The sequence below is a fragment of the Pinus tabuliformis genome, chromosome X, assembly GCF_031772625.1.
Source record: "Pinus tabuliformis cultivar Carrire ecotype Pingquan chromosome X, CPIR1, whole genome shotgun sequence".
Lineage (NCBI taxonomy): Eukaryota > Viridiplantae > Streptophyta > Pinopsida > Pinales > Pinaceae > Pinus > Pinus tabuliformis.
The window spans coordinates 1,425,547,635-1,425,560,928 of record NC_142308.1 but is presented as its reverse complement, the minus strand read 5'-3'; the positions used below and the strand labels follow the sequence as shown (position 1 = coordinate 1,425,560,928).

General features: G+C 44.1%; 1 protein-coding gene across 1 annotated transcript; it reads left to right on the top strand.

Annotated features, from left to right (window-relative positions):
- Nucleotides 1–433: 433 nt before the first annotated feature.
- LOC149145387 (uncharacterized) lies at nucleotides 434–4,321 on the top strand. The gene is made up of 2 exons (XM_089452429.1): nucleotides 434–1,662; nucleotides 1,996–4,321. The coding sequence occupies exons 1-2, from the start codon at nucleotides 434–436 to the stop codon at nucleotides 4,319–4,321; spliced, it is 3,555 nt and encodes a 1,184-aa protein (XP_089308555.1).
- Nucleotides 4,322–13,294: the final 8,973 nt, after the last annotated feature.

Sequence of the window (13,294 nt, the reverse complement as noted above, 5' to 3'; positions counted from 1 at the left end):
CATATCCTGGAATGTAAGAGGACTCAACAGTCCCTCTAAACACAGAATGATAAAAAACTTGATTATGCAAGAACAACCAGCAGTAGTCTTTCTCCAAGAAACAAAAAGCAGTAGCACAATGATAGACAAGCTCGGCAACAAAATATGGGCAGGTAGTAGGTCAATATCAGTAGACGCTTCAGGGGCGTCAGGCGGTTTGGCCATTTTATGGAACCCGCAGATTGTTATGTTGGACAATTTCCATGCCACTCTCCATCTTATTCAATCCACCTTCCATCTCATAGGCACCAACATTCATGGGCACCTCACCAATGTATATTTCCCTTAGTCGATTCAGCAAAAATTGGACCTCCTGGATACGATCTCCCTCCTTAACGCAAATAGACTCTTCCCCTTGTGGATTGGAGGGGGTGATTTCAATATCATAAAATCAATGGAGGAAAAACAAGGGGGCAGAGTCCGGCTCGACAGCGACAGCAATGGCTTCAAGCAATTCATACAGCACAATCAGCTCATGGACATTCCTACCTCCAATGGTATCTTTACTTGGTCCAACAAACGCAAAGGAGCCCACCAAATTGCCTCAAGGCTGGATCGATTTTTAATTTCTGACAATTCGATCCACCTCGGAGGAGACTTCAGCACCTCAATCATTCCTCAAAGCGGCTCGGATCACTGGCCAATTCTGCTTCATTGGTCAAGACCAGGTCATGGCTGCAATCGTCCCTTTCGATTTGAAGCCTTTTGGCTAACAAACAGCAAATTAAAGGATGTTGTCACTCAAGCCTGGACATCATATTCACCACCAGCGGGAGCCAAGATGTATCAGTTTCAAGAAAAGTTAAAACATCTGAAACAAGTTCTAAAAAGATGGAATCGCACTCATTTTGGCAACATACAGGAGAGCAGACAAAAGCTGGAGCAGCAAATGAAAGAACTTCAACAAAAATTCATTCTGGCAGGACGCACAGAAGAACAAATTCAACAAGAGCAGAGCCTTAGGAGTCAGATAGAAGAGCGCCAACAACAAGAGGAAATTTTATGGAAACAAAAATCCCGAATAAGCTGGCTGAAAGAAGGAGAGAAAAACACAAAGTTCTTCCACAAAACTACCATACAAAGGCGCATGCACAACAAAATTACCTTTGTCAATAATCAACAGGGTGATAGAATAGAGGTTCATGAAGAAATGGAAAAAGAATTTACAGGCTACTTCAAGGACATTCTAAAGGAACCTGAAGTCAATCGGGATGAGGCAATCCAAGCCATCACGCAGCACATTCCCAAAATAATCAATGAGGACCACAACAATCAGCTACTCCAACCTGTTACACTGAAGGAAGTAGAAGAAGCCATGGCCCAACTCAAAGATGGCAAAGCACCAGGGCCAGATGGATTTACAGCCAACTTCTTTCATGAATTTTGGGAGCTCATTAAAGTTGAAGTATGGAATCTAGTGGAAGAATCCCGAAGCATGCATTGGGTCCTCCCTGCCCTCAACTCAACTTTCATAGCCTTGGTACCCAAAGAAGCAGCCTCCAGCAAGCCTGAGAAATACAGACCAATAGCGTTATGCAATGTGATATACAAACTCATTTCAAAGGTCATTGCAAACCGTCTCAAGCCGCTACTACCAATGCTAATCTCTCCAGAGCAAACGGGGTATGTCGAGGGAAGGCAGATCATGGATGGAATAATTCTCTCAAATGAAGTCATACATTCTCTAAAGCTCCTCAAAAAACCAGGTATGCTTCTCAAGCTCGACCTTTCCAAAGCTTTCGACAAACTTAGCTGGAATTATATTCATAAAATGCTCTTAGCTTTTGGTTTTAATGCAACATGGACCAGATGGATCATGAACCTCATAACTTCTCCAAGTTTTTCTGTCTTACTGAACGGATCTCCCTCACCTCCCTTCAAATCCTCCCGTGGCATTAGGCAAGGGGATCCTCTCTCGCCATTTCTCTTTGTTTTAATGGCTGAAGGATTAAGTAGGCTCCTCAAATCAGCAGTATCCTCCCAAGCTCTCAAAGGATTATCCCTCCACGGCCGCCCTCCCCAGACTCATCAACAATTTGTTGATGACACTCTGCTCTTCGGGCATCCCTCTGTTAAAGAAGCCTCCGTATTCAAATCTCTTCTAAATATCTTTGCTGAAGCTTCCGGCACATCCATTAACGTCGCCAAATCCCAGCTCTTTTTCTTCAATACTCCCCCCTCCACGCAAAGGAACATTGCCAGAACTCTGGGATTCACAATCTCCCATTTGCCTTCTAAATATCTAGGAGCCCCCCTCTCTGATTCAGCGACCAAACAAGTGTCTTGGAGGTCACTTCTGGACAAACTTGAATCAAAGCTTTCCTCATGGACTTTCAGGGCTCTAAATCTAGCTGGTAGGCTTGTCCTCATTAAATCAGTACTACAAGCAATGCTGCTCTATCTCTTCTCCATCTTGGCAGCTCCAAAAGGGATACTGAAGGCTATGCGCATTCTGCAACGCAACTTCCTCTGGGGTTCCACTGCCTTAAATAGGAAGTGGGCTCTTGTCAAATGGACAGAGGTGTGCAAAACCAAATCAGAGGGAGGGTTAGGACTTCGGGATCCGCTTCAAAGCAATAACACAATGGGGGCTAGAATATGGTGGAACTGGGTCTCCAAGCCAAACTCCCCTTGGGCTCAATTATGGCAAGCAAAATATGCCAGGGGCAGCTGCTGGAGTGACCTCATCAGAATTAATCCCACGGCGCAAGGTTCACTCATCTGGAACAATGCAAAAACGCAGAGCCGCTTCATTCAAGAACACAGCTTTTGGGAAATACACTCAGGGACTGCCGCCAGATTTTGGGAGGACTCTTGGCAACAGCTCCCAAAACTCGCAAATTTGTTCCATAAACCTCTTTGGCAGGCTCATATGAAGCAAACAGGTATTACCCAGGTACACCAGTTCTGGCAGTCTTCCTCAAATCATGATTTTCAAACATGGAAACCAGCACAACAATGGCAAATAGATTGGCAAGGAGAAACATACACAGAAATAGAACAAGAACTCAAAGAAAGGAGAATCCGCCACTCCAATCAGCAGGACAAATTACGTTGGGGTTATACAACCAGGGGCACCTTCACCACTAAAGAAGCTCACCATCTGCGATATTCCAATCTCCAAGAGGAAAAAGATCAAATTTGGGAGAAAGTCTGGCACAAAGGGCTATGGCCCAAGATCTCCACCTTCATATGGCTATTAAGCAAAAGGCGCATCCTTACTTGGGATAACCTAATAAAAAGAGGGTTCATTGGGCCCTCCAGATGCCCAAACTGCAATACCAATAATGAAACTATCAGTCATCTAATGGAAGACTGCCCCCTAGCAAAACAGATATGGAAGAAAGTCGAAAATTGTAATATGAGAGCAATCCCTAGACAGGCGGACGTCACGGAAAATATAAGAAACTGGGCCAAAAATCCATTCAATTGCCAGATTCTAAACTCTCTGTGGAACATCATTCCCGGCTTCCTGTACTGGACTCTGTGGAAAGAGCGCAACCACCGAATTTTCAACAACACCTACCGATCCATGGATGATCTCTGGCTCACCCTCAAACAAAATATACAGGAAACCTTGGCCATCCGAATCTGGAATGAAACTGACATGCCCGAGATCCCACAAGAATGCAGAATACTGAAGGAATGGGATCTTGATCTCAAGCCCCTGGTCAAGGCAAAAACCTCCCCTTGCTTCATATCTGCCTCTCCTTCATCCTGGTCCCCTCCTGCCTTAAACTCCTACAAGATAAACTTCGATGGCGCTGCCAAAGGCAACCCCGGCCCTGCAGGCTTCGGAGGGGTCATAAGAAATCATTCAGGAGATGTGAAACTCTTGTATTTTGGCACATTAGGCAAAAACACCAATAATGCCGCAGAGCTGGAAGGACTATGGAAAGGAATATGTTTAGCTGAACAATATAACCTCTCCCCCCTTGAAGTTGAAGGGGACTCGCTCATACTAATAGAAGCAGCCAAAAGAATACAAGCTGGCGCCAGAGCTGTCAAAATTGCAAAAAGTTGGAGGTTGCTAAGTCGTCTGGAATCCCTGGAGGAAAAGCTCCTCATTCCCCACAACATAACCTTCAAGCATGTCAGAAGATCAGCAAACCAGGTGGCAGATCGGTTGGCTAATCAAGGAGTGGCTCAATCGATAACTTACTTCTCGGGTGCTCTGGATATGGTTGAAGATGATCAACTTAAGAAAGAATGCATCTCTCTGGTGCAAAAAGATCTCCTTCTCCCGGATGCGGGTGTTAATGGAGTTAATGCCGCGTGTTAATGGAGTTAAGGGGCATGTGGCTTGTCACATGGGCAACTGTCAGCCCGGACAAGCCACGCCACTCCACGACGAAGGCCCCTTAAATTCGCCGGAAGGCGAAGCAATGGGCGCGTTTGAAATGGTTTATGCGGAGGGGAATGTCGTTGGACTGTCCAGTCGATTGCAGGGGAATGCTGTGGGAATGTACAGTCGATTGCAGGCGCCATTCAATGCGCTGCAACATTCGAGGAATATGGGAGCTATTAAGGTTGCAACCCAAACCACTCTGTCGCCATTCAAGCCATTTGAGTGGGTGTTAGCCTGGTGTAAGGTTTCTCAGGGGAATTTTGGTGTAGGAAGCAATTGTCAGATGTCCAGGGAAAGGCTCAGGATGAGCAGTTGCAGAGGAGGGTCACGGGGTCGTTCTGCCTCTCAGAGGCCTGAGATTTCACCCTCCTCTTCAGTAGAGATCACCTCTGAGCAAAACAGGCCTCCGGGCAGCAATGTTAGAGGAAGTTGGGGTATTCCGGAGTGTGGTCACACGGAACACCCGGCCATTCGTTACAGAATCCCCTGCGCATTTGCAAACAATACTCTCATAGTTTCGGTTACCGTGGAGCATTGCAGCAGTATTCGGGGGCGTTTGGAAACTGTGAATGTACCGAGGGTGGATATGGAGACTCCCACTGTCGACTTCAGGCGTCCAATTCAGAAGGATGAGGCCGGCCCCAGTGAACCTGTTCAGAGGAGCTCGCGCCAGGAAAAGGAAGACTCGGAAAAGCTCAAGGGTCCTGCAAAAGATGAGCCTCACACCACGGATGAAGACTAACTCAGAAGACGCCAAGTCTGTGCGGCAAGGAATGAATCTCTCTGACCATCTCATTTTGCTTACTTTGTATGTTTGTCATGGGGTTTATGTTCGCAGTGTCGGTCCAAATCACCATAGTATTAGTCCACGCGTCAGTCTACATGTTCACCGTGTCGATTTCTATATACACCGTGTCGAGTTATGACTCCATCGTGTCGATTTCTGTATTCACTGTGTCGTATTAGGTATCCATCGTGTTGCATCATGTATCCACCGTGTCAGCAGGAAGGTAAACTGGTCTCTCTGCAAGTTTAGCTATGACTGATATCTTCATGGAAAATCTCTTTGAAGAAACAGGGCCTCAGCCCAGATGTAATTTTTGCTGTAATTTTGGCATTTTTGTAATATAATTAGCTCAGTTTTAACGAGAAAAAAAAAATAGAGCACATTGAAGCAATCCCCAAAGGGCGATTAGTTCAACCCAGGAATTTGATCCGTCACCTGCAAACCAATAAAAGCTTGAGGCATCCGAACGGTTGATCGGAATATGTGCTGCACAGCCGCAATGGCCCACAGCAGATGCCACATCAAATAACCTGACGGGGAGCTTGTCCTCGAGATCAAGAGAGGAGACAGTTTGTAGGCGAGAACTGTTGAAATATAATTTCAACTGTGCGTTTGAACAACGCCCAAAACCGCCGCAGCGAAACCCTAAACCATCTAACACATTTCGGACCGCCTTTTGGTGTGAAGTGGTTTCCGCTCCGATGCAATGAAATCTTGACGCGCGTCTAATGCATTTTTGTTCCGTACACGTTTATCGGAGCATAACCTTCAGCATAAAAGGGACTCCCGAAATCGCCGTCAACCGTCCGATTCATGTAACACCCCTTGTGAAAAGTAAATGCTAGTAACTAGTGAAGTAATTATGGAACAAAGACTTTATTTAAAATATGTATAATCATGTTGTTAATGTTATGTTAATAAAAATACAGTTGTGTTGGTACCATTTTGAATTGAGTTATGATTAATCATGGTTAGTAACTGAGGAATCAGTTACCCTAACTACCTGGAGGTAGTTGAGACCCCAGAGGAAAAAAGGGGAAAAATGCCAAGTCTGGTTAGGATCTGTCACACGGAATCTGTCAAGGGTGCGGACACGACTGACCTTCCTAGAAGTCTAAGACATTCTAATGACAAACAAGACAAAATGGAGTGATCTTTCTCTAAATACACCTTTTACAACATGAAAACTACAAGTGTTTAGGCTTACCTTATTCCAAAACGCTGTTGTTGAAGTCCGTTCTTGACGATCCGGATGAGCTCCTCCTTCAAGTCAATTCCTGCAACCACAAACAATCAAACAATTACCAAGCACTTGCATTTCATATAATAAAACATATATTCAACATGCAGACCAAGGAACACATGAAATAACTCATTAACACAAGCTATTGAGAAAAATAAACCAGTTTGTATTAATAACGAAACAAAGAAACTCTTACAACCTGGCCTTGGTGTTGTGCAAATTCCTCCCAGGGTCCATCAAGGGTTTTCCTCTACTTTGACAAAGCTCACCCTCTCCCAAGTAGAATCAAGTGAAGACAATCTCTCCTCACAAAGGCTCTAATGGAAGACCTAAATCCTGCAGCATTTACCCAAAGAAAATGTATAGCTCCAACCTCCTCTCCTTCTGGCTCAATGCCTTCATTTATAGTGCTGTAAAGAGGTTATTCAGGTCCACTATCAATGGGATCATCCCCCTCTATGGGTGGGATAGCTCCCTTATTGATGGGATAAGTTCCCCCTTAATAGAGATACATGAACCAACTGGAGGCGCATCCATTTCATCAAACCGACCTCTAGAATGTTCTAGAAGTAACCACAAGTAACTTTTTCAAGATAAAACTCGCGCATTTTGCCTTTTACAGAGGGACGCACCTGTCCCTTAACATACAGAGCGTCTATGGACGCGGATTTTGTGAACATGGTCAGCGTCCCCGCAGGTAAGGCTAGAGAGAACCTGCGACCCCAGAGATAAACATGATTTTTACAAGACTTTCTCTCTTCTTTGAGTTTGAGATGGATAACAGAGGCATGAGACTTGCCTAAGAGGGTAGCATGACTTGTTGATTGGAGCCATACTAACTGTAAGTAGTCAAGGTGACATTTTTTAGTGTAACAGATTGCCCCCTAAAGTGCGAAGCCTGGAATAGAATAGGGTTTTGTAATTCTAGGAAGGGTGAAGCGCTTTATCATTTCAAGGATTGCCTTGTGGATGGCCTGGTTGGAACCTGCAATTTTCAACACAAAATACATGGATAAGATTATATCATCACTGAGGTAGGCATTCCCATACTCAGATTCAAAACTTTAACTAATGGACTAACTATTCTGATACAGGAATGATCTTGCAGTACATCATTTTTATAGACTTTTGTAGACACAGTATGGACGCAGCCATCTGTTTATGATTAGTCTACATAGATAATGAATACAAAACTCCTCGCAGCCTGGATGGTAGAAACTAGATCCAGGGTCTTCACTTCTACTTCCCGAATTGGTACGATTCTAGCCATGTGATTAAATGATTCGATGTCGAACATGGTAGAAACCACTTGATTACCAGTCAATGATGTAAACTGTTAACAAGCGTGAGAGAAACCACCAGTAATGTCAATGGTTCTCAAAGTACCAAGCACAACCCGTGAAATGTGAATAGATGTTTTGATGTCGAACACTTCACGGAATCCTCTGATCGAAAGTCAATGATGTAAACTGACGTCAAAGGCGAGAAACCTGCCATTGATGCATGCAGACTTCAAGGTACTGTCGATTCCTAAGTCATCTTTCTAGATAATGTGTCGATGTCGATAGAAAGCGACCCGTTGCAGGCAAGCCTGCAACACGAAATCATTGTTCAAGTTGAAGAAATGTTGCTGTAAGGACTGACTCAGGGATGGTCAATGGATGACAAGTATTTTGCAGATGAAAGTTTTGCTTGCAGACCTCTTGAACACATAACGACACAACAGATGGTTTGGTGACGAATAACTCAAAGTTGATCCCTGAACCCGGTTAAAGATTTTCAAAGTGATTTAGTCAACTGTGAGGTAAAAGATTTCCCAACCCAGGTGAATGAAAAGTGTCGTGTTCAAGAGCGGTAATAAAGTTTCTTCTGAGGCAAAAGGTGACAAATAGGTTCATTCTTCTCTTTTTTCCCCCACCATTTCTGGCAAGTACCTCTTTATTTTTAACAAGCTTGAGGAGGATAACATATGCTTGATTATAAGCTCATCCTTCGGACGAGTCCAACCTAGTTTAAATGCGAACCCTAGGAAGGAGTGGTTCGTTCCTGTTTGTAATTGAACAGGTCCTTTACTGTAAAAGTTTAACGAGCCCAGTATAGGAGAAACTCGGCGTTTTTCAATTTTAGAGAGTCTGAAAAACTTAAGGAAACTCCACGTTGAACTTTTTCGTATATTTGTGTCCCTCAAGCCCGAAAAAGTATAAAATAATACCTGGGGGAACCGCTTGATCTTGCGACCAAGGAGTACTTTCATAATAGTATCGTTGACCTGAAAAGTAAAAAGCGATCAAAGACACGTCGTTTTATTTCCTTATCGAGTTTGAAACGACAAAAACCCGGCAATCTTTTCCTGATTTTACGGTCAGAAAAGAGCTAAAAGGGGACCGTCTTTTAATTCCGTTTTAACGAGTGAAAAAGAAACACTCGGCGATCTTTTCATGTTTTAGGAGTCAGAAAAGGGCTTAAAAGATGACTCTGAAATTTTGTTTGTGAAAAATTACAATTTCCCTTGAAATCCCTTCGTCCTGCACAAAAGCGACACATTACTCATACCTGTTTAAAATAGGCAAAAATACATTTGAAAACATCTTTTCATGGTAAAAAATGAACTAATTCATCCAAAAAACCTATAAAAAGACCTTTTACCATGTCATTTTTACCGTTTCACTGTTGAGGTTGAAAAAGGAGCTTTTGACAAGAAACTTCCCGTGGTTGCTGCGGAAAATCTGACCGTCGGAATCGAACGCCGCTTCACCGAGGTATTTTACACATCCCACTCTTCATTTTTATCCGTTTAGTTTTTTGTTTTTGGTCTCTGTTTCATTTTTTGGGGGGGTTTTGGGTTCAAAATGCGCCCCTCGGCGGACGCAGGTGCCCTTCGGGTGAGCCGCGTCCCCCGACTTTTTCTCACACGGGAAAAAGGTCTGGGGACGCAGTCCGCCTTCAGGCGAGCTGCGTCCGGACGCCCTGTGCTAAAAAGCCGGGGTGCGTCTTCCGCAAAGGGCGCATTTCAAAACCCTAACTCTCTCAAAAAACCACCAAATTTTCTCAAATTAATTTCTAATTGACTCTTTTGATGTGCAGGGCCCAAAACATGTTAGACTGGAGAGAGAGAGAGCACGTAGAAGACGATGAAGCTGCGATTAACCACCAACCCTCTCTGGATGCCTTAAGAACATGTGGATTGTACAAATATTGGACCATACCGGGCATGAGGGGCCAGGTAAGATTTTTGGAATGGCTAGTTGAGCGATGGAACGTTCAAGATCAATGCTTTTACATTGGAGGGCACCAGCTCGAGATAGAGCCCTCGGATGTATACTTTCTCACTGGCTTGCCAAACAGAGGTGAGCAACTCAACCTTGCGGGGACCAGGCCGGGTGGCCAATCCCTTGATGATCTCCGCGAGGAGTGGTGCAGACCAGGGACTCGCCATAAAAAGGGCGTGGAGATAAAGCACATCGCTCTGGCGGAACTTAGAGTTATTGCATTTACGGTCACTAGGATTTGTGGCGCGGCCGCCTTGCACATTGCTTCCGGATCCCAAATGCGGATGGCAGTTGACTGTTACCAAGGCACCATCTTCAACTGGTGCGAAGCTGTGTCGGCTCATATGAAGAGCCAACTAACCAAGGCAAAGAACGGACGACTAAAGACTTTTGGATATGGGCCTCTAGTCGTGAGCTTTGCCTTGGAGAGAGTTCCTATGCTGATCCCTCAGCAACTCACTGTTGATGACTTGGGTCCTCGGGAGCCAAAGCTTGTTCGATGGGTTGCGGTGATGGCCCGGCATCCTGACGAGGGTGCTGCAGTGGTTCGATTCTCTGACAGTTACTTCGACTGGCTAGAGGGCCAGCTTTTTGTGATACAAGACTTTCCATATGCCGGAATGGATTTCAGAGGTGATCCGGACATGGTTCTTCCACAGGGAGAACAATGGGATGACAGAGGTACTTTCATTTTCACAAGTTTTCTAATTATGTATTTTTTATTTTTCATATATATCGTCTCAACGTAACAGTAAAATTTTAAAAATGCAGATGTTGGACCACAGCGTCCAGCCAATCTCCGGCCTTATGACAGACGACATCCAGCTGCACCGGCACCGGCCTTACAGGATGCGACAGCAGAAGTACTAGCCGATTTGGAGCATGATCTAGAGCGTCTCACGGCAGATATACCTGAGACTACTATGGATGACATTCCAATGAGGCTTCAGCGCTTCGTGGTTGCAGTCCCTGGACCGTTTAGGAGATTTCTGCGCAAGATAGCCCGCGCAGTGGTGTCGTACAGAGAGCACCACCAGTGATTGACTAGTCACTTTTGTAGTCACATGTGACATTTTTGACTTTTTGCACTATCATTTTGCCGATCATAAGGTGTGTTAAACCTATGATCGAAGACGATGTATATATTTTTGGACACACTTCTATCTATATCTATATATCACTATTATCGGCTTATCTTGTTTAACATGTATGATGAAATGTCTTTAAATTTACTTGCATGATTATTATAAATGTCTGTCCAACACTTGAGAAGCAATTGCATCTGCTAATGTATTCAAAGACCTTGGAATATGTTGATATTCAATGTAATCAAATTCACGTTCCAAGAGACGCACTCTCAAAAACAACCTTAATAACACAGGATTTCTAATGGCATAAACTCTATTAAGCTGTAATACAACAAGTTCAGAATCTAACCTCACTATCAAACGTCGAATTCCAAATGAAATAGATTCGGATAATAATTCAACCACTGCACTGTATTCTGCAATGTTATTCGTTGTTTGACCGAGGCTTACCCCATGCATAGAAACTAACTCGTCAGAGGGCGAATAGATAACCCAAGCTGCGGAAGAGATATTCCGTGTACTACGACAAGCACCATCAGCAAATCCAATGTATGTTTGGAGAGGCGTCGACATCTACAATATCAAGAGTAAAACCAAGATGAGCCAAAATAATGACGAAAAACCACACTTGCTAAGCTAAGCACACTGACTAAACTAACACACTTGCTAGCTAGAAAGGAAATCTAACCTATCTAAAAATTTCTCCATCCATCATTTTAAGCATAATACCTCTTTAGGTAAAGTCCATTTCTGGGTTTGCCCAAAGAGTCCCCATCAAAATCAACTAACTCATAAGCCCCTTTTGCTAGCTTTCGCTTTACAATGTAGGGCCCATGCCACATGGGAACGAATTTTCCAGCACCTAGCTTATCGTTTGCTTGATCATATAATAGTACTAGGTCTCCTTCCGAAAAACTTCGAGGGGTTACATTTTTATCGTACTGAGCTTTCATTCGTTTCGCGTGAGTCTCGATAGCTAAAGTAGCGTCACGTCGAGTCTCATCTAATTTAGCTAAGTATAACAACCGTTTCTCCTCTTCGGAAGTAGCTGGAAGTAATTCGACAGCCATTTGAAGTGATGGGATTTCGCACTCAATAGGTAACACAGCTTCTAAGCCATAAACTAGCTGAAAAGGGGTGAAACCTGTTGAATTTTTCACTGAAGTTCGATATGCCCATAGTGCCGAAAATAACATGTTATGCCAATTCGTTCGATGGATACCAATGATCCGTCGAATCATGACGACTAGAACTTTGTTGATTGACTCAACCAAACCGTTGGCTTGCGGATAATAAGGTGTAGAGCTATCGTGGCGCAAACCAAGCTGGCTTGTAAGTTCAGTCATCATGACATTTCGAAAATGGCTTCCATGGTCCGTAATGATTGCTTGTGGGACACCAAACCTAGTTATGATATGATTGAATACGAAAAGTGCAGCTGTCTTGCCGCTTGCGTCGAATGTAGGCATCGCCTCGGCCCACTTAGTAAAATAATCAACCGCAAGGATGATATACGCATGCCCCCCGGCCGAGTGAGGGTTACAAGTAATAAAGTCAATGCCCCATTTGGCGAATGGACCAGCGGCAATTATAGGGTGGAGAGGAGCAGGTGGAGCGCGCATCTTGCGATCAAACACTTGACAGTTGTGGCATTTTCTGACGGCAAGGATACAATCTTTAAACATAGACGGCCAGAAATAGCCAGCGCGCAACACCTTCTGAGCTGTGGCATACCCAGACATATGACCGCCACATGCTCCAGAGTGACAATCATTCAAAACTCTCTCAGCCTCATCGTGAGTTAAACAACGTCGAAAAACTAAGTCTGCCCCCAGGCGATAAAGTGTATCTCCAATAATTCTGTATTGCTGGGATTGAAACCGAATTTTTCGACGGTTTTCCTTGGAAGTTTCAGGCCGAAAGGTTTGGGTTTGGAGATAGATGATTATATCCCCATACCACGGATCTACAGTGCTAATAAGAAACAAAGATTCGTCCGCAATGGACTCCTCTGCCACAGTCTCTGTGTCAGCACTCGGGAAATCACACATCAATTCCGCGAAGACTAAAGATTTCTTAGACTTGGACTTCTCAAACTCCAAGTCGAACTCTTGCAGGATGACGATCCATTTAGAGTACTTGCCCCCTAGCAGTTGTTTTGTCAAGATATAAATCATAGGGTTGCAATCCGAAATAACAGTAGTTTTGCGGAGAAGAATGTAGTGACGAAAACGCTGGACAGCTTGAACGGCTGCCAGGGCCAATTTCTCCACATGCGAATATTTTAACTCAGTTGGATTTAAGGTTCTGCTAAGGTAATATATCACATGCTCTGCCTTGAATTCATCTTCTTGAACTAACACCATTCCAATGGTGGAATGCGAAGCTGCGAGGTATAAGAAGTAGTCCTGGTTGTAGTTGGGAGGATGCAATAACGGTGCATGGGTCAACGCGTGTTTCAGTGCATCAAAAGATTGTTGAGCAATCTCGTCCCAAAAGAATTGTACGTTCTGTTTCAAC

Coding starts and splice junctions, on each gene's coding strand:
- LOC149145387 (XM_089452429.1), top strand. CDS start 434: ATGGAGGAAAAACAAGGGGGCAGAGTCCGGCTCGACAGCGACAGCAAT. Junction 1,663..1,995: donor ATCTCTCCAGAGCAAACGGG/GTATGTCGAGGG, acceptor AGGATTAAGTAG/GCTCCTCAAATCAGCAGTAT.